The sequence below is a fragment of the Leptopilina heterotoma genome, unplaced genomic scaffold, assembly GCF_015476425.1.
Source record: "Leptopilina heterotoma isolate Lh14 unplaced genomic scaffold, ASM1547642v1 Lhet_156, whole genome shotgun sequence".
Classification (NCBI taxonomy): domain Eukaryota; kingdom Metazoa; phylum Arthropoda; class Insecta; order Hymenoptera; family Figitidae; genus Leptopilina; species Leptopilina heterotoma.
This window is the reverse complement of record NW_025110870.1, coordinates 583,738-604,455: the sequence shown is the minus strand read 5'-3', so window position 1 is coordinate 604,455 and position 20,718 is coordinate 583,738. Positions and strand designations below refer to the sequence as shown.

Genomic DNA, 20,718 nt, shown 5'->3' with positions numbered 1-20,718 from the left:
CTGATTATGCATCCCGACTTTACAAACATACACGCATACGTATTAAACAGAAAAAATTTCTTTCAATCTGCGTCAACTTCAACACACGTTATTTTATTTCATATATATACATTTAGGCGTGCCAAAAAAGTAAATCTTCATTTCCACATTCTACACCGTATTGTAAGTGCATCTCATACTCTGGCATTTTAATCACTGTCTACATCAGATTTGTTGCATTCATTTAATTACTTTCTCAATTTGAATACGTCAGTAACTACGCATACTCGACATTATTTTTTTGTGTAAATATTTGTGGCGAAAAAATTTTCCCCATTCAAAACTGTTTTTACTTGTTTTTCGAAAAATTGAATTTTTAAATATTTAATATATTTTCTCTTCTTGGATTCTTGGAAATATTTCAAACAAAAATTACATCAAACTAAAATTTCTAAATCCAAACAACCGAAACATCATAAATACTATTTGAAATTGTCGTTCATTCAATTACTACATAATTAGTTGGAATATACCGGTTAAATAAATTAATTAATTACTACCTACAATTGTAATTACTACATCACACTATGATTAATTTTCAATCCATTGCGAAACAAATGGATTGCAAAAAAAAAAGTTGGTGAAAAATTACCAAATCATGAATTTAACTTTAGAAGATAAATTGCCTTTGAGGAAAAAGGCGAAATTGAGAAAACTGCATCGCTTCTTTAATTACCTACCCGCTGCATTTTCTCTATTTCCTATTTGTTTTCCAGAAGATATGTTACACTCTGAATCTGAACTTTTCATTTTGACTAATGAAAAGAGTGTTGATGTCTTCACTGTAATTTTTTCTCCCTTTAAATTGAAAACTCCATTAGTGGTTTTTTTTGTATTTTTGTCTATTTTTACTTTCAACATTATCAAAATGAATAAAAAAATATAAATTTAAAAATATTAAAAAATTTAATATAAAAATATTTACAATATTGAAATTAGAAGTAATACCAGGGCTCGAACTAGGTCCGTAAATACCGTAAAGGTCCGTAAATTAATTTTGCTTCAAAAGTCCGTAAAAGTCAGTTTTTTTGAAAAAAGATCCATAAAGTCCATAATTTGATTGAGAAAAGACGGAAAGTTCGTAAATTGTACAATATAATTTAGAGAATTTTAGAGAAATTACAAATGATTGTAGAAATTCAATTATTTTCAAAATTAATAAAATTCTTCGCAGAAATTCAATTTTGTTAAAAAAATTTTTTTAAATTCTCGTCAAAATTTCAATTATCTTAATAAGTAAATAAAATTTTTAATTTTTATAAAAACACTCTACTCCGTAATTTAATTATTTTAAAAATTTTTAATAAAATTCTTGTGAAAACTTCAATTATTTTCAAAAATTAAAAAAAAATTTTTTCAATTATAAATAATAAAACGCTTTTCTGAAATTCAATTACTCTCAAAAATTTTAATAAGATTCTCGTCAAAATTTCAATTATTTTCAAAAATTTTAATTACATTCTCCTCCAAATTTCAATTATTTTCATAAATAATAAAACTATTCTCCGAAATTTAATTATTTTCAAAATTTTTTGTTAAAAGTCTTTGCATAATTTCAATTATTTTCAAAAATTTAAATAAAAGTCTTTGCAAAATTTCAATTATCTTTATAAATCATGAAACTCTTCCCCAAAATTCAATTACTTTCAAAAATTTTAATAAAATTCTTCGCATAATTTCAATTATTTACGAAATTTTTCTTCAATTTAATGATTTTTAGTATCTATTATTTTAATAAAATTTTCCAAAAGAATTCAATTATTTAAACAAAAATTGAATAAAATTCTACGCAAACATTTTCATTAAAAATAAAATTTTTACAAGAATTCAATTAATTAATTAATTAAAATTCAAAAAAAAAAAATAAATAAATAATAAATTTTTTACAGAGTTTGAATTATTTTCGTAAATAATAAAATTCTTTTTAAGAATTCAATTATTTACATAAATAATAAAACTCGTCGCAGAATTTCAATTATTTTTAATAAAATAAAAATAAATTTTAATCGAATTTCTCAAAAAATGTGATTATTCTTGAAAATTTTATTAAAAATCGTCAAAAAAATTTAATTATTTAAAAATTTATGAATAAAATTCTTTATTAGAATTCAGTTATAAGAAACATGAAATTATTCAATAAACTGTTTTTTTTATTTAAATAATTGAATTCTAGTAGAATTTTCTCATACACATTGATTTAAAAATAGATTTCAGTTATAATTTTACATTATAATAATATAATTGAATATTAAAAGCATTAGAGCGTGAATTTTTAAAAATAATTGAATTTTAAGAAGGTTTCAAATTAAAATCTTTAAAAGTTTGAATTTTTCATATTTTTGACTATTAATTCTGTGGAATTAATTCTTTTGAAAAAGTTTAATTGAATTTTTTTTTTTTTGAAATTATTAATTGAAGTTTTTATTTTCTACTAATTATTTAATTGAATTTAAAATTTCTCAAAGAACGTTTTAAAAAATTATTAAAAATAATGCATTTACAGAAGAATTTTAGTTAAAAACACGAAAAAAAAATTTAATTTTGGAAAAGCTACAAATTATTGTAGAAATTAAATTATTTTCAAGTGTAATAATATTTTTCGCAGAAATTAAATATTATTAGAAAACAATAAAATTCTTCTTAGGGATTCAATTATTTTTAGAAATAATAAAACTCATTGCAGAATTTCAATTATTTTTAACTTACAATTTTAATCAAATTTCTCGAAAAATGTTGTTATTCTTAAAAATTTTGTTTAAATTCATCAAAAGAATTCAATATTATTTAAAACATTTTTTGATAAAATTCTTTATGGGAATTGAATTTTAAGAAACATTCAATTATTCAATAAATTATTTATTTGCATATTATTTGTAATTAAATAATTGAATTCTAATAGAATTTTCTAATAAAAATTGATTTAAAAATGAATTTTAGTAAAAATTTTAGATAATAATTGAATATTAAAAGCAATGTACCGTGAATTTTAAGAAATAAATGAATTTTGAAATTAATTTTTTTGGAAATAGTTTAATTGAATTTTTTATATTATTTAAAGTTTTTATTTTCTAAAATATATTTAATTGAAGAATTTACGAATAATTGAAATGTCGTAAAATTGAATATTTTAAACAAATGGATTTGAAAATTGTCAAACAACTTTTTCGAAAATTATTAAAAATAATTCGATTTAAAGAAGAATTTTTTTTAAAAATTCTTAAAAATAATAATTGAGTTGATAATGATTTTATCACTTGGTTATATTTGTTTATTATAAAACATGAAGAAGTCTTCATGTTTTATAGTTATGAAAAATTAAAAATGTATTTTTAAGTAAAATGTTCTCTTATTTGACTCGGAGTGGTTATATTTTTGTCATTAATTGGTCCGTAATTTGTCATTTTAAAACAAAAAAGAAAAATCGATTTTTTTAAATCCTTGACCAAAAAGTCCCCTTTATTAAAAACGTCGCGTGCACTCAATAGCCCCAATTGACGGTATAATTTATTATTTAAATTATATAATTTTATTATAATTATTATTATAGAAAAAGATTATTCTGACAACTATGTCCACATGATTTCCATGAATACATATTATAATATTGGGTTGTTAACGTATATAAAATAAAAGACAGGTTTACAATTATTTTTTTTATCCAGCGTATCTAGCCAATCAACTTCCAAATCCTCCATTACAATGTCCGCAAAAAGAGGAGAAATTGATGAGTCCATTGGGGAGCCATAAATTTTTTGATACTTTTTGGTTAAAAGCAAAAAATGTTTTATTAAAAAGAAATTTTGTACATTTAATATATTAATTACTTCGTTGAACAGAATTTTACATTTATTGGGAATTTGTGAACATCTTTCTAAACTCTTTGTTACGAAGTCACAAGAAATATTTGTAGAATTAAATTTTAAGAAACATTTAATTATTCAATAAAACAATAAAATTCGTTGCAATAATTTAAATTGACAAGAAATTGTAGTTTTTAATTTATTAAGTGAAAAAAGAAAAACAAGAAAAATGTCGTATTTATTTTCTCGATAAATCTGAATTTGGTGTAAATTTTTGCATATAGATTTTTGATAAGATACACACATTATATTTAAAATGGAAATATTGACGCACAAAGTGAAGTTCGTGAAACATATATCTAGTGGTGTGTAAATTATGAAATAGCCTAATGCATGAATCTATGTCTGACTAGAACATATTTTAGTTTCTAGTTCGAATACAGTCGTACGGTATGATCATCGAATCTAACGCGGCGTGTGTGAACAAAAGCTGTTGTCGAAAATGCTAATATGTTCACATTAACTTCCCTCGTAAACGATCGATGACTGAACATTCTGCTGAGTATTGTGAGTCGAGATGAACATTGAACGCAAAGCGAATAATTTGGTCAATATATAGGTGATCACGATGTGCTTCAATAAACGCAACAGTCGTCAGCTACACAACTCTCTATACTCTTTTAAACCGTCATAATTATTCCATAATAAATCATCTCTTTGTTTTTCTCCTTTTCTCCGATTAGTTGTCAAATTATTCAAAGTCAAATTTTAAACCAATTGTATATTGTCAACAGTTTTATGCTGCTCTACGCGCGTAATGCTAATGATGCACTTCGATCACAAATAGTCGAGAAATACTTTCTCTGTATTCTAAAAATGGAATTTAACTACGAAATAAATGTTAACGTCAACTGATTATTATTTAATGAAAGAAATTTTTACATTTACAAGGCTCGAACTAGGTCCGCAAATCCCGTAAAAGTCCGTAAATTTGTTTAAAGTCCGTAAAAGTCAGTTTTTTTAAAAAACAAGGTCCATAAAGTCCGTAATTTCATTGAAAAAGCAAGAAAAGTTCGTAAATTTAACGATATAATTTGGAGGATTTTTGAGAAGTTACAAATAATTGCAAAAATTAAATTATTTTCAAAAATTCTTAAAAAACTAAAATTATTTAGAGAAATAACAAAATTCTTCAAAGGTATTCAATGACTTTTATAAATAGTAAAATTCTTTGCAAAAAAATCAATTATTTTTAATACAACTTTAAAATAACATTTCATGAAAGAATTCAATTTTTAAAAAAATTCTTAATAACATTTTTCGAAAGAATCCAATTATTTTAAAAAATTTTTAAAAATCCTTCGAAACAATTTGATTGTTTTTATAAATATGGAAATTCATCGCAAGAATTAAATTATTTTTCATAAATAATAAAATTCTTCTCAGGAATTCAATTATTTTCCATTCAATTATTAACGAATTCGATTGTATTCAATAAATTAAAGAAATTTTTCAAAAAAATTCAATTATTTTCTAAACATTTTAATTTTAAATTCAAGAATTAAATGTTTAATTTCAATGATTAAGAAAGAGGAATATTGTAAAAACTTGAAACAAATTGTTCATATAGAATTCAATTACTTTGAAAACTTTCAATTAAAATTATTAAATAAACTCCATTATTTTAAAGAAACTCAAAGAAATTCTTCAAAAGAATTTAATTAAGATTATGAAAAATTTTAATAAAATTCATCCCAAATTCAATTATTTTCATAAATAATAAAATTCTTCGAAGAAATTCAATTATTATAAAATTTTCTGATAACATTTTTTTTAAGAATTCACTAATTTGCAAATTTTTTATAAATTTTTTCGCAATAATTTAATTATTTCTATAAACAATATAAAATTTTTACAGAGATTCAATTATTGTCGTAAATAATAAAATTCTTTTTATGAATTCAATTATTTTCATGAATAATAAAATTTTCGCAAGAACTTAATTATTTGTAAACACAATTTTCATAAAATTTTCCAAAAAAAATCAATTATTTAAAACGATTTTTATAAAATTCTTCGTTAAAATTCAATTATTCAAAAAAAAAAGAAAATTAATAAAGTTCTTCGTAAGCATTTAATTATTTTTGGAAACTTTAATAAAATTCTTAGCAACTATTCAATTATTTTAATAAATAATAAACTTTATCGCAAGATTTCAATTATTTTTAATACAATTTTACAGGAATTGCTCGAGAAATGTAATTATTCTTAAAAATTTAATTTTAATTCGTCGGAAAAATGAATTATTTAAAAAATGTTTTTTTTAATTCTTTGGAAGAATTCAATTATTTACATAAATAAATTTTCGAAAGAATTCAATTATGTCGATAAATAACAAAATTTTTCCCGAAAATTCAATTATTTTTGAGGGATTATATTTGAGGCATTTTAATAAAATTCTTTGCAAAATTCAATAATTATTTTCATAAATAACAATATTAATCACAAGAATTCAATTATTTTTAAAATTAATAAATTTCTTCTTAGAAATTCAATTATTTTAAGAAATTCTAATAAAATCGTTCGTAAGAATTTAATTATTTTGATAAATAATAAAATTTCTTTTATTTATTCAATTTTTTTTATTAATAATAAATCGCAGGCAATTTTAATTACTTGCAAACACAATTTTCATAAAATGTTTAGAAAAAAATCAATTATTTAAAATGATTTTTATAAAATTCTTCGCTAGAATTCAATTATTTTTGAAAATTTAAGTAAAATTCGTTGAAATAATTCAATTATTTTAAAATTTTTTTATAAAACTCTTCGAATCAATTCAATTATTTAAAAAATTTTTGATAAAATTCTCAGTAAAAATTGCCATTATTTTCAAAAACTTTCCTCAATTCAACACGGTGGTCTGGAAGATGATAAGTTCCGAGCAAAAATGACGACAAAATCGACAAACGGGGATGTTTTAAGGAAGGTTTGGACATTACACATCCGTTTGATTTGAAATCCCAGCTGATCATTTAAGTGAGATATCGGGAAATCAATCTGAAATGTGTAAATTTACACCTCAACTTTTTTAAAAATGCAATTTAACAGGAAGGATTGGTACGAATATTAACGTATATCCACCTATATTACAAAAATATATCGCCGCAACCAACGCAACATTTTCAAGATTTTTTAACCTACAAGTACATGTTAAGGCTTTACCCTTTCAGTCACATTTGTCAATATATCGACCACCTTTTGAGATAGTTGAAAAAAAATAAAAACCCACCAGATTTGCTTGAAACTTGTTATTTTTAAATAAATATTTTTGGGATAAAATTTGGGATTTTTTTTTTTTTTTTGGGGGGATTTTTTTGGGATTGCTGATTACGAATCCGCTATTACTTTTCAAAAATTAAAAATGGCGGCTTTAATATGGCGGACGAATTTTTTAAAAATTTGAATTTTTGAAAAGTGACATCAGATTTGATATCAGTGAAGCTAAAAATCCCTTAGTAACAAGTTTTTAGTGAATCCGTTTAATTTAAAAAAAAAATTCGTCGCCTCGTTAAATCCACTATTTTGAATTTTAACAATTTTGCAAATCTGACCCTGCATTCGAATTTAGCGACCCAAGAAACCCTATCTATAATAGAGTTTATAATGTTTTGTCGATTATTCTAATTGCGTGACTGCAAGGGATAACCTGTATGTATAGGCTTCTCTGCTCTCAAAATTTAGGGGCAGTTTTGACCTGCTCTGCCGTTACAGTAAATAGACATTTATACTAATTTTACCTATTTTTACCTATAGATCAAAAGTAGGCCTCATGACTTAATAAATTTCTCATTAAATTCCTCCATTGGGGACGTCATATTTTTTATCTATAAAATCTGTTACAATAAGAACATATCCTTTATGTTAAGGAATGGGTAAGGTCTTAAAAATTTTTTATTGCATTTTTTAGAATTTTTTTAATGATTACATAATATCTCTAGAATGTTGTGTTAAAATCTCAAGTCAATCGAAGCAAAAATTGACGATGTTACGAGTACTTTAGTTCTGTAGGTCCAGGCTTCATGTTCTTCATTAAAAAATCATTTGTAATTTGTTTGTTTTTAAATTTGCAATATTTTTCGATACACCATTTAAAAGATTGATTCTTGTGCAATAAGAAATACCTATTGCTAAATTTTTAAATTGCATTTCAACGTGTAAAAACAATGCCAAACTTCAAGTATTGTGCATTTGATCCTTACTGATTAAAGCATTTTTCTGAAACTAAGCATTTTTAAAATCCGTGTTCACGATATCTCAAAATCTATTTGACCAATCGTTCTGCAATTTTGCGCACAGTATCTTCGCATAATTACTCAGGTAACCCTTAGAGCTTTTTTTAAAAAATACAAAATTACGTATTTTACAATAACAAATAAATCAATTTTTTATAGCGAAAATCGCCTTTTTGGCTTTGAAGTGCTACGAAAAATCGAAAAATTATTTAAAAAATCCTCCCAGCGTTACCTCAAAAAACATCTCCTTTAACAGATGCACTTTGATTTTTTGGAGGAGCTTAAAAAAATCCTATTATTTCGCTCAGATCTTAATATTTTTGAATTAAAATTTAGAGAAATATTTTTTAAATGTTACATAATTATATGCAAAGCGATAAAATAAATTAACTTTCTGCGTATCGACAAAAAAAATTATAAAAACATGCGTTTTTTTACCGAATAGACCTTACCCCTCCCTTAAAGCAGTAGTCTGCTTTACAGGCTTCAAAAAATCAATTTTGAAACAAGTTTTCTGAAGAAGAGGAAGGATTATTGTATGGCTCAGGGAAATTGTCTTTTTAAGCTTAAATATAATACACTATTATCTAAAAATTTCGTTTACCGTAATCATTTCCTTCCCCTTCAAAAAAATTGCTAAAAGAAACGCTTTTTTTAGCTTAACCCTTAAACCGCACCCTGGGTGTGCGACACCCATATTCTATCTTTTTACTCTAATATTTCGGTTAAATTCGTAAAAATTAAACATGTGTTGATATTGGACGGTACATTTTGTACTTAAATTTATGTTTCGTGAGTGACATTAGTCTGTCAAGTGTCTTTGTGTATTTGATAACTTTATGATTCGGCAGTGTGCGGTTTAAGGGTTAAATGATCAGCTGGGATTTTAAATGAAACGGATTTGTAATGCCCAAACCTTCCTTAAAACATCCCCGTTTGTCGATTTTGTCGTCATTTTTGCTTGGAACTTTCCGCCTTCCAGACCACCGTGTCAATGATTTTCAATATCTACTATTTTCATAAAATTTTCCAAAAGAATTCAATTATTTAAAAAAATTTTAATGAAATTCTACGCAAACATTAAATTGTATTCATAAAATAATTAAAATTTTACAAGGAATTCAATTATTTACAATTTTTTTTTATAAATTTTTTTCCAATAATTTCATTATTTTCATAAATAATAAAACTCATCACAGAATTTCAATTATTTAAAATTCAATTTTAATAGAATTTCTCGAAAAATGTAATTATTCTTAAAAAAATTTTTTTTTCAATTTGTCAAAAGAATTGAGTTATTTACAAATTTGTTAATAAAATTCTTTATTAAAATTCAGTTATAAGAAACATTCAATTATTCAATAAGTTATTAATTTTTGTATTTAAATAATTAAATTGTAGTTGAATTTTCTAATAAAAATTGATTTAAAAATGAATTTCAGTTAAAATTTTATAGATAATAATTGAATATTAAAAGCATTATAGCATGAATTTTTGGAAATAATTGAATTCTGAAAAGGTTTCAAATTAAAATCTTTGAAAATTAAAATTTTAACTAACAATTCTGTGAAATTAATTTTTTTCAAAAGGTTTAATTCAATTTTTTTTTTTTTTATTTTTTTGGAGTTGTTATTTTCTACTATATAATTAAAGAATTTTCGAATAATTGAAATTTCGTAAAATTGAATTGTAAATAAATGAATTTGAAAATTGTCAAAGAACTTTTTCAAAAATTATTAAAAATAATTGTTTAAAGAAGAATTTTAGTTAAAAACTCTGGAAAATAATAATTGAATTGAAATGTTGAAAATAATTTTGAAGAAGTTGCAGTAACAATATTCTTATAATATAAAATGATGATTTTAACAATTTGACATCTTTAATTATTATAAAATATGAAGAAAGAAACTCCGAGTCGAAGACTCGGAGTGATCGATATCTTCATGTTTTATTTATAAAAAATTGAATTTCTAATTTTGAGTAAAATGTTCTCTTATTTGACTCGGACTGGTTTTATTTTTGTCAGTAGTTAATTGGTTCGTAAATGGTCCGTAATTTAATATTTTTGGTCCGTAAAATTCGTATTTTTAAATAATTTCACTGGTTCGAGCTTTGCATTTAGCAAAAAGTATTCAATCAGCAATTAAGGATATTTTTTTGTGAAAAGAGCTGGTCATTTTGACAATTTTCCCAATGGAAGAAACTTTTGGCAAAGTTTGCATTTTCTCTATTTTACTCCATTATTGTCAACATTAAATGCAAATGATTCGTCCGGCGCTATATTCGTTCGGGATTAATTCTTCAATCCTCGGGAGAATTTCTGTATTATATTGAAGCAAACTCAACATAACGTAAAACTAAAAGTAATCTTATTCTTATACGTGTAAATTTAATTTCCTTTAAAATTCTTGTCTTCCATTTTTTTTAAATAATTAGTTTGTACATTGCATAACTAACTGTGCAGAAGAATAATAAAAGAGATAGGAATGCTTAATTCGTTTTAAAGATAATTTTTAATATATATGATTTGACCACAGATCGGAGAAAAAGAAATAAATAATTTCTTGTTTATTGAAACTTGTATACAAACCAAACGAGGTCGACACCAATTAAATTCCATTAAATTGCAATTCATTGGAAAATTAATTTATTTATGAAAAAGAACCAAATATCCGGCTTTTAAGAGTATAATAAAATATCTTGTATTTTTAAATTAAATATTACTTCTTTTTTATTACTGGGCCATTTTCATTGTTTGTTTTTTCGCATTCTCTCGTTCTTTTCTTCTTTTATTCCAATCTCGCACTTCTGCGAGAACATTTCCAATCGCGTCAACGACTTTCTTTACAGTAGCAATCGTAGATCCTTGTTCATGTGTAATGCATCATCTGCAACATGAATAAGATGACGTGAGTTGAATGTTTGAGAAATGAACCCATAATTTTCTCTCGGATATTGAAAAAGGGCTAAATATACTTTTTTGCATTTTTTACTTATATTTGTAAGGTAAATTTTTTCCTAATATAATATATACAAAAAACTGTACAATGTACACAGATTCTTTTGTTCTCTTTTGTTAATAATGAAAAAATATCTTTTATGGGCTTATAGGAATTTTAAGTACAATCAACATAATTTTATTAAAAATTTGAAAAGTTTAATTGAAAAGTTTACTTTTAAAATTTCCAAATTTTAATGCGAGGGAATATTGATTTTTACTGAAAAATATAGAAAGTGAAACATTTATTTTGTTGAAATTTTTAAAAAAAATTAATTAATGTTGGTAAATGAAACATCATGCACTACCGAACAGCTGTCACATAATATGATCAGCATATGTTGCTATACAGAAATGAAAATACAGTTTATGTATAAAATAAAGTTTATTTTATTTCTATATATGATTTTTAGCAATTGTATTTTTTATTAGTGTCTAGTTTCCCAAATGGAAATAACATGTTAGACAATTTAGACCTCCCGTTAAATTCGATACGATTTTCACTCAATGGAAGAATCGCATTGACTTTGACATCCCCTTCTTAAAAGCTATATCTATTTTAGGTAATTTATTAACAATCAATAAACATTGATAACGTGCTTTGAAAATAAGTCATGTATACGAATTTCCAGTGCTAAAACATACCAAACATGTGTACAAACTCACAAAGTGAAATCAATGTTCTTGCTTTAAAAAAAAGTCCAATCTTAAAAGTTAAAAGTTCCATGCATCTTATTTATTACAACCATATGTGAAAAAAATTTTTTGCTAATATTTTTGAAAAAGAAAATTCTGTCACAAAATACTTTAGCGGGAGTTTTACAGGCAGGTAAAATTTAAAGTGCAACGAGCAAAAAATGTTTTAGGAAGGAACGAATTTTTAACTGTCCTGTTAAATGTACACTAAAGAAGAAAATTTAAAGCACACATAAATTTAATGTTACAGTATAAACATTTTATGAATTCTCTACATGCACACGGAAAAACTATTGTTGGTTGAATAAAATTTCTTTTGTTATCTATTTATTATGTTGATGTAATTTTGTAAAAGCTTTTTTCTAAAAATTTTTTTCTAAAAGTTTTTCTCTTTCACTTTTGAGAATGAAATGAAAAAAAAAGAATTTAAAATATATTTTTTATTAATAAACATTTTTAGGTAAATTGACTGCTTTATGTGTAACTATATATAACAGGAAGTTGAGTTGTTCATTGATTTGATTAGTTGTACACTAGGACAGATTGAAAATTTGAATTTTCGTTGAGTAGAAACAGCTTCAGGCGACGTTATATTATATATCCTGTAACATATGCTGAAAATCTAAAACTTTCCCTCCAATTCTATCTCGTGCATTACCTGCATTTGACATTTACAAACATTCTACTGCTATTACCAGAACCTAGTCTTTCACCTATAATTAATTTAAGGTTTTAACGAGACAATTATTATACTTTTTATATCAACATTTATAGTTTTATTATTAATAAGTAAATATTAAGTTTATTAAAAAAAAGATTAAATTTTTATAATACATGAAGTGTTATACTTAAAAAAAAAAAATGTAAATTCCTAATATAAATGATGTTGGGTAGGAGTTTAAAAATAAGTTTTCATGTTAGATTGTATAATTCCATTTTTATGAAGGCGCAAAGATAACGGTATTATTTTTTTTGTTTTAGTTCAATTTTGTTGGAAAACTACTGGGTCCCAAGGGTAACTCCATGAAACGCCTGCAGGAAGAGACTATGTGCAAGATGGCAGTATTGGGGAGAGGTTCTATGAAGGATCGTCAGAAGGTGAGCTTCTTCAAATATTACTTTGAATATGCATTATTTTACTCATTATTATTTAGGGTTGTATTCACTGAAGGTGTAACCACAAGGTTGCCACAGGTTAGGGAATTCAGCGAAAATTAAAGTCCTGGAAAAAATTAAATTTTTAAATTTCACAGAAAAATTCTCAATTTTGGGTGTCTTTTTGTTTGCTTCATAAACTATGAAATAAACACGACTTCTAATACAAAATGATTGTCTAAATTAAATATTATTTACAACAATTTTAAAAATTCTTGGAAAAATTTCAATTATTTAAAAAAAATTTCACAGAAATTCAATTATTTACAAATTTTTTATAAATTTCTTCCCAGGGTTGCCACGCAACCTGGAAACCTGGAAATGTCAGGGAATTTTTATAAACCTTGAAAAAACCTGGAAAAGTCAGGGAATTTTGATTGGAATCCAGGAAAATTATTGTTTTCTAAAGTTATTGTGCTTATTCTTGAAATCTAATTTTTCTTTAATTCAATTTTCTTAATTCAATTTTAAAAGAGTTTAGTTACAATATTTCTTCGCAATAATTCAATTATTTTCATAAATAATCAAAAAATTTATAGATTTACAATTATTTTCATAAATAATAAAACTCATCGCAAAATTTCAATTATTTTTCATACAATTTTAATGGAATTTCTCGAAAAATGTATAATTATTCTTAAAAATTTTATTAAAATTCACCAAAGAAATTCAATTATTTTCAAAAGTAATAAAATTCTTCGCAGAAATTCAATTATGGTCAAAAGTTTAAAAAAATTTATCGTCAAAATTTCAATTATCTTTATAAATATTAAAATTTTTCTCCAAAATTCAATTATTTTCAAAAATTTTAATGAAATTCTTTTTAACAAATTCAATTTTTTTTTAAATTCTCCTCCACTCAATGATTTTCAATATCTACTATTTTAATAAAATTTTCCAAAAGAAATGAATTATTTTAAACATTTTTTATAAATTGCTTCGCAATAAATCTATTATTTTCACAAATATTCAATTTATTTTTACAGAGATTCAATTATTTTTATAAATATGTAATACAATTTTTTACAGGGATTCAATTATTATTTTCGTAGATAATAAATCTCATTGCAGAATTTCAATTATTTTTGATACAATTTTAATCAAATTCCTCGAAAAATGTGATTATTCTTAAAATTTTATTAAAATTCGTCAAAATAATGCAATTATTTAAAAATTTGTTAATAAAATTCTTTATGAGAATTGAATTTTGAGAAACATTCAATTATTCAATAAATTATTTATTTTTGTATCAAAAATAATTAGGTATTTAAAAAGAAATATTATTAAAAAATTCGTCTCAAGAATTCAATTATTTTCAAAAATAATAAAATTCTTAGCAGAAATTCAATTATGGTCAAAAGTTTAAAAAAATTTATCGTCAAAATTTCAATTATCTTTATAAATATTAAAATTTTTCTCCAAAATTCAATTATTTTCAAAAATTGTAATAAAATTCTTGGCAATATTTAAATTATTTAAAAAAAAATGTAATAAAATTCTTGAAAAAAATATCAATTATTTTCAAAAACTTTTTCCAATTCATCGAAATTTTTTTACAGAGATTAAATTATTTTTAATACATTTTTAATCTAATTTCTCGAAAAATGAAATTATTATTAAAAATTTTTTTATTGAAATTCGTCAAAAGAATTTTAATTACCTATTTAAAAATTTGTTGATAAAATTCTTTAAGTGAGAGTTGAATTTTAAAAAACATTGAATTTTTCAATAAATTATTTTTTTTTTATTTAAATAATTGAATTGTCGTAGAATTTTCTAATAATAATTGAATCAAATATGAATTTCAGTTAAAACTTTAGATAATAATTGAGTTTTGAAAAGCAGGTCTCAAATTATAATCTTTGAATGTTTGAATTTTTCATACTTTTAACTCAAAATTGTGTAGATTTAATTTTTTTTGTAAAAGTTGAATTGAATTTTTTTTAAGTTATTATTTGAAGTTTTTATTTTCTAATATATATTTGATTGAAGAATTTCCGAATATCTGAATAATCGATGAAATTTCGTAAAATTGAATTGTAAACAAAAGGATTTGAAAATGTTGAAAGAAATTTTTCAGAAATTATTATTAATAATTAATTTACACTTTATAAATGTAGGGGTATTCTTTAATAACACGACATAATTAATATTAGACATTAATTTATTGTAATCAAAAGTAAAGATTAAACATTTTACACAGAAGCAGCTCGTGACGCTTTCTAACCAAGAACTCAAAACTCATTCATACAACAGCGCTCTCAATCGTTATAATAATTAACTATTACTTAAGAACCGCTATATTCAAATTCCTACAATCGGCCCTCCTTTATATTCATTCGTCTCGAATGAATCTATTTAGTTTTATAGCCAAGGTTTTACATATTCGGCGCAAGTGCTTGTTTTTAAAGGGCCTTCGCCGTCGCCGATTCGCGTTACATCATATGTATCATTCAATTTAATTTTTGTGATTTCGTACGGACCTAAAAATTTACAACGAAGTTTTCTGCCGGGAGTCATCTGAGTTCGTTTAATCGCTACTAATTGTCCAAGGGAATATTTTTTCGGTTCACGACGTCGTAGATTATAATTTCGACGATTTTCTTCTTGAACGTGAAGAATCTGCTCTTTTGCTTTCGATCTAATTAATTCGCGATCCTCTTCGAACACTGATGCGATTTCCGAGTCTATAATTTCTTGAAGAAGAATATCTTCCTTACAACGCATCTTAACTCCTATAAGCAGCTCAAACGGCGTTCTTCCTATGCTTCGATGATAGGTAGAATTAAGAACTGCTTGGACTCTTTTGACATGTTGATACCACTTCGTAGGGTTGTCCATCGATAGTTTGGTAAGAATAGGGATTATGGTTCGATTGAGCCTTTCTACCTAGCCGTTGGCTCTCGGCACTCCAGTGGTAATCATTATTCTTGCGATTCCTTCTTTCTCACAATAATCGAGAAACTCATTTGACGAAAAGTCTGTGCCTCGATCGGTAATAACTTGCACAGGGTTTCCGAAAATCTCTTTTTGTTTTTCTAATTTGTCGATGACTTCACGAGACGTCGTGGATTTAGTCGGATAAAGCCATATAAATTTCGAAAAACTGTCTATTACGGCTAGAATGTGGTTGTAGTTTTTACTCGTAGAATCCAATGGACCTAGATGATCCAAATGATTGGTGAAAAGAGGAACATCGGCTTTTGGAAGAGGATGGAGATAACCCTCTTTCTTCCCCTCTTTTTTATTACCCAAGATGCATCGTACACAATTGGAGATAACTTTCTCGATTTTAGTCCTTACATTTGGAATAAAATATTCACCGTCGATTGCTGCTTTAGTTCTCTCCACTGCAAAGTGTCCTTTCTCGTGTGCAGTTCGGATAATTTCATCTTGCATACTTGTAGGTACAACCAATAAATCGACTCCATTATTGAATTTATAAAGTATCTCTGCTCGTAAGAGATAATCTTTCCACGGTTTGTCTCTGCAATTCTCGATCAAAGTTGTTAATTCGGGGTCTTCACTTTGAGCTTTCTTTAATCGTAAAAGAATATTATCGGCTGTGATCATCATGACAGGATGGCGACTGATAGCATCGACATGCCGCATACGATCTCCTGACCTATGCTGAATAACGTAATTGAATTCTTCCAATTTCTGTACCCAGCGCCATATTTTCGTTGACACGTCTCTTCTTTGCACAGTTTGTTTAAACGCTGAACAATCTGTAACAATAGTAAATTTTATACCAATTAAATATACACGAAATTTATCAAGTGCTTCGACAATAGCTAATCCTTCCAAAGTGTAGCTAGTGTAATTCTGTTCGTGCTGATTCGTTTTTCGACTCATAAAATGCGTAGGGTGAAGCTTCCCATCAATCGGACAACGTTGCAACAAAATTGCTCCAATTCCAAATTTTGAGGCGTCGGTATGTAATTCCGTCTCGTTCTTAGGGTTAAAAATGTGCAATACCGGTTCATTTACAAGTGCACATTTTAAAGCATTAAAAGCATTTTGAAACAGGAGTCTTTATTATTTAAAATATTTAATTATCAAAATCAAAACTCCACACCACACGCGGCCGGGTTCTAAGCTGTGTGGGTTCAAAGTTAACAATTATATGAAACAAACCACGGGCGCCAGTCGACTGAAGGTCGACGGTAAATAAAATGTTCTATTACTTTACTTTTTAATAATTTAATATTATCTCAGGGGGGATAACATGGGGGAACCCTATAAATTAAAACCAACGAGAGTGTCAACTGAAAGATATATATTCACAGATAATCTACTTACATTACGATGATACTCTGTCTCTCAAACAAACTCTCTGAATTGGCCAATTCTTTACACTCACAATAATTTTAATTACTAATAAATCTTTCGCAAAATAATCACAATTAAAATGATACTAGATTCCTAGTCGACGAACGATCCAAAAGTGATCAGCCTCGACCTGTCGCGCACTTGCCGAATTTTCCGGCTACGCGAGCGCAGTGTCGTTGCCATGGCAACCCTGGATCGTATGTCGTCAATCTATTAGAGGTTCAATAAAATAATTCAATCGACACTAAATAATTTTATAAATAAGGAGACACAAAAATACTTCCTGTTACACTCTCCCCCTTCGGACGTGTCGATATATGAAGAAAATTAGGACTAAAATATCTTTAAATTCAAGTTATTCTCGAACCTCTGAAAAAAATCATAATTAAACACACATAAAATAAACAATCAAGGTAGATCACCTGCTACACACCTTCCGAAGACACTCACTATACCGTGAAAATTCAATTTATCAAAATTTATTATTTATTCATTTCTTGTTCAGAAATACATATACGGAATTTTCGTCGTATTGTCATATCAATTTTCAATATCAAAATTATATAAAAAAACTAATAGGGAAATCAAAAATATCAAATTCAAAAAGTATATAAAAAATATAAAGAAACATTCGAAACTATTAGAAATCTGTCGACTTTGCTATTCTGCCGAATTCTTATATTCCGCCGCAACAATAATTTTCAATTTCTGCCCGTCCGAGAGTTCTGGTCGTCTCTGCATCACCTCTCCTCCGACAATTGGTAAGCCGTTTTCGACTCCAAATTTTTGAACTCCTTGACCTGACGAAAGACATTCTCTCTCAGCAAAAATCGACGAATTCTATTCGGCTCATCCTTAGGATTATCAAATTTCGCCTTAATCCTCTTCTTTAAAATTTCAATTTCACCTCCGATGAGAAATTGATGATCACGAGGGACCATCCAGGCAGGCCAAGTCGCATAGTTCAGACGCAACCAGTCGACAATCCCCTCATGACGTATGTTACAGTCAGGGCATTCCGGGAAGTACATATACTCGTCTCTTCCGCAGCCAGGACATCGTCCAAGTATACGCTCATGCTCGACACCATGAGGATAAATACAGTCCTTAGTGTCGAATCCCACAGCTCCACAGTCCGTGCAAAATCCTGACCATAAACGCACTGCTTACCCAGAGTTGTGACATATGTTTGGGTTCCAACGTCGACCTTCTTTGCATCCTTCTTCATCGCAAGATGTTCGGCTCGCTTTATAATCAAATCCTTGAGCAATTCAAGGCTGATTATCCTGCAGTCAACCATGTAGAGAGACTACTGCTGCCCGTGTGGTCTCGCCAAATCCGGAACACCTAATTGCTGCAGCACCTGCGCAAAACTCGGAATGGTATTCAAAGGCAATGGATCGACACAAACTGATGGGGCAACCTCCGTTGTATTATTGCTAGCCATAGTTTCGTATTCATTCGTTTGTTGATTGAACTCTCGAGGATGTCTCGCATTGGCTATGCGATTTCGGGCCAAGTTCTGACGATATATGTCGACATCGGTGATTATCCTCGTTGGACGTTTCACAATTCGTGGTGGATTCATCTCTTTGATTTCTCGAATGATCTTCAAGGCTTCCTCTGATTTATTTTCAGCAAAGACCATAGCCGACTCCCGTGGAACATCATGAACTCCTCCAGCTGCTAGAGATTGATCAGCCTGATCAATTAATTGTTCGTCCACCTCAACAGTCTGCCTCGAAGCGTGATCGTCCGAATCTTCAGTAGCCTGCTGAATTGTGAGGAAGACAGGATCTTCCTCGTCATTCGTCGGCGTTGTCGAATCATTGTCACCATCATCACGAAGTTGAGATTGCAAACTCGCCATCAAATTACTGATCCGGCTTTGCTGCACCAGAAGCTGTTCCATCTGGAGTCGAACAGCTTCCCTGTCGGTTGTTGATGAACCCTTCTCGTTGCACATGATGTCGGCAATTCGATCTACAAAACATTCAAATTTCGACAACTTCTACGAGGAATTTTTAAATCGGAAATACAATATTTTCCTATGCTCTTTCCAGATCCATCTTTCAATTCAACCGTTGACGCACCAAGGACTTTACTTATCCTGACCGGACCCAGATACTTATAGGCCAGCTTTGCCGAGTAATTTTCAGCCTTATTGCTGAGTCTCTTGTTTGGGTAATAGACCTCCATCCCCTCTTTGATTTCGACTGAATTTGTTCTACCTGCATTTGTTATGGCAAGACGTCCATCAGAATACTTTTTGAGCTTACTTTCAATCTTATGTCGAAATTCATCAATGGTTTTCATTCTACCTACCCAGAACAAAACTGAATCACTCAACGACTCCCCCAAATCAACCTCAGAATTATCCAATTCTCTTTTGACAATGGCTTCGCGACCGTGATTTAGAAAAAAGGGAGAAACCCTAGTCCCCGCGTGTGGCACCGTATTATAGGCTAATTGCAATTTCGATAAATTCTCGTCCCACTCTTTATGATCTTGTTTGAGGAATGCGGCAATCATTGGTTTAATGGTTCGATTAAACCGTTCAACTGGATTAGCTTGAGGGTGCTTTATCGGCGTTGTTATTTGTTTGATTCCCCTAGCCATCAAGTATGATGCCACTTCCTTATTGACAAACTCCGTGCCGTTATCCGTAAGTACCGTTTTAGGAGTTCCCCAACGATCGAACAACTCGTCGAGAATCTTTACAATAGCTTTACCTTTTTTAGCCCGTATCGGAAATAATTCTAAGTACTTTGTGTACAAATCTAACACTACCAGGACGCAAGTATTTCCCCTTTTTGTCCGCGTTTGGGTAACAACCGTATCGACTGATAAAAAGGACCAAGGCGAATGCAACGGTCGCGTCGATAATTTTCCTTTTATAGGATTCTGATTATACTTGACTTTGATGCATACCTCGCACTCATCGACATAATTCCTAACGTCCAAGGTCATACCTGGCCAATAAAAATTCTGTCGAATCCTATCAAGTGTCTTGTCTCTACCAAGATGGCCGGCTTGAGGCAAATCATGATTATCGCGCAATATTCCCGCTACGTCGTCCGGTTTCACTACCTTTTTCCACGGATTCTCATCATCAATGAGCGCTTTTTCAAAATCTGGTCTATGATAAAATAACTCGTCGTTTTCTATTTTCCAATTAGCAAACCTATCAGGATGTTTTTTCACTAAATTAAATTTAGTGACATACCAATCCTGATCGCAAATTGTGTTCAACCGAATTCGACCTTGAACCGTTTCCTCGATTACCTTCTCCCATCCGAGAGGGTCGACATCGATGTTGAACATTCGAGACAGTGCATCTGGTGCCTCATTCAAGGTACCGCGACGATGCTCAATTGTCATATCGTGTTGATACAAATAAATT

At 27.6% G+C, this 20,718-nt stretch overlaps 1 protein-coding gene across 3 annotated transcripts in view; it reads left to right on the top strand.

The window, feature by feature from the left end:
• LOC122498647 (KH domain-containing, RNA-binding, signal transduction-associated protein 2-like) overlaps positions 1 to 20,718 on the top strand; it is a 434,337-nt gene that overhangs the window by 266,945 nt on the left and 146,674 nt on the right. For all 3 annotated transcript variants that reach the window (XR_006301248.1, XM_043606486.1, XM_043606485.1), the window contains exon 3: positions 12,810 to 12,926. Coding sequence is in view for 2 of the 3 variants with exons in the window: in XM_043606486.1 (XP_043462421.1) it covers positions 12,810 to 12,926 (117 nt within the window). In the remaining variant the exon portion in view is untranslated. The remainder of the gene's footprint in view (positions 1 to 12,809; positions 12,927 to 20,718) is intronic.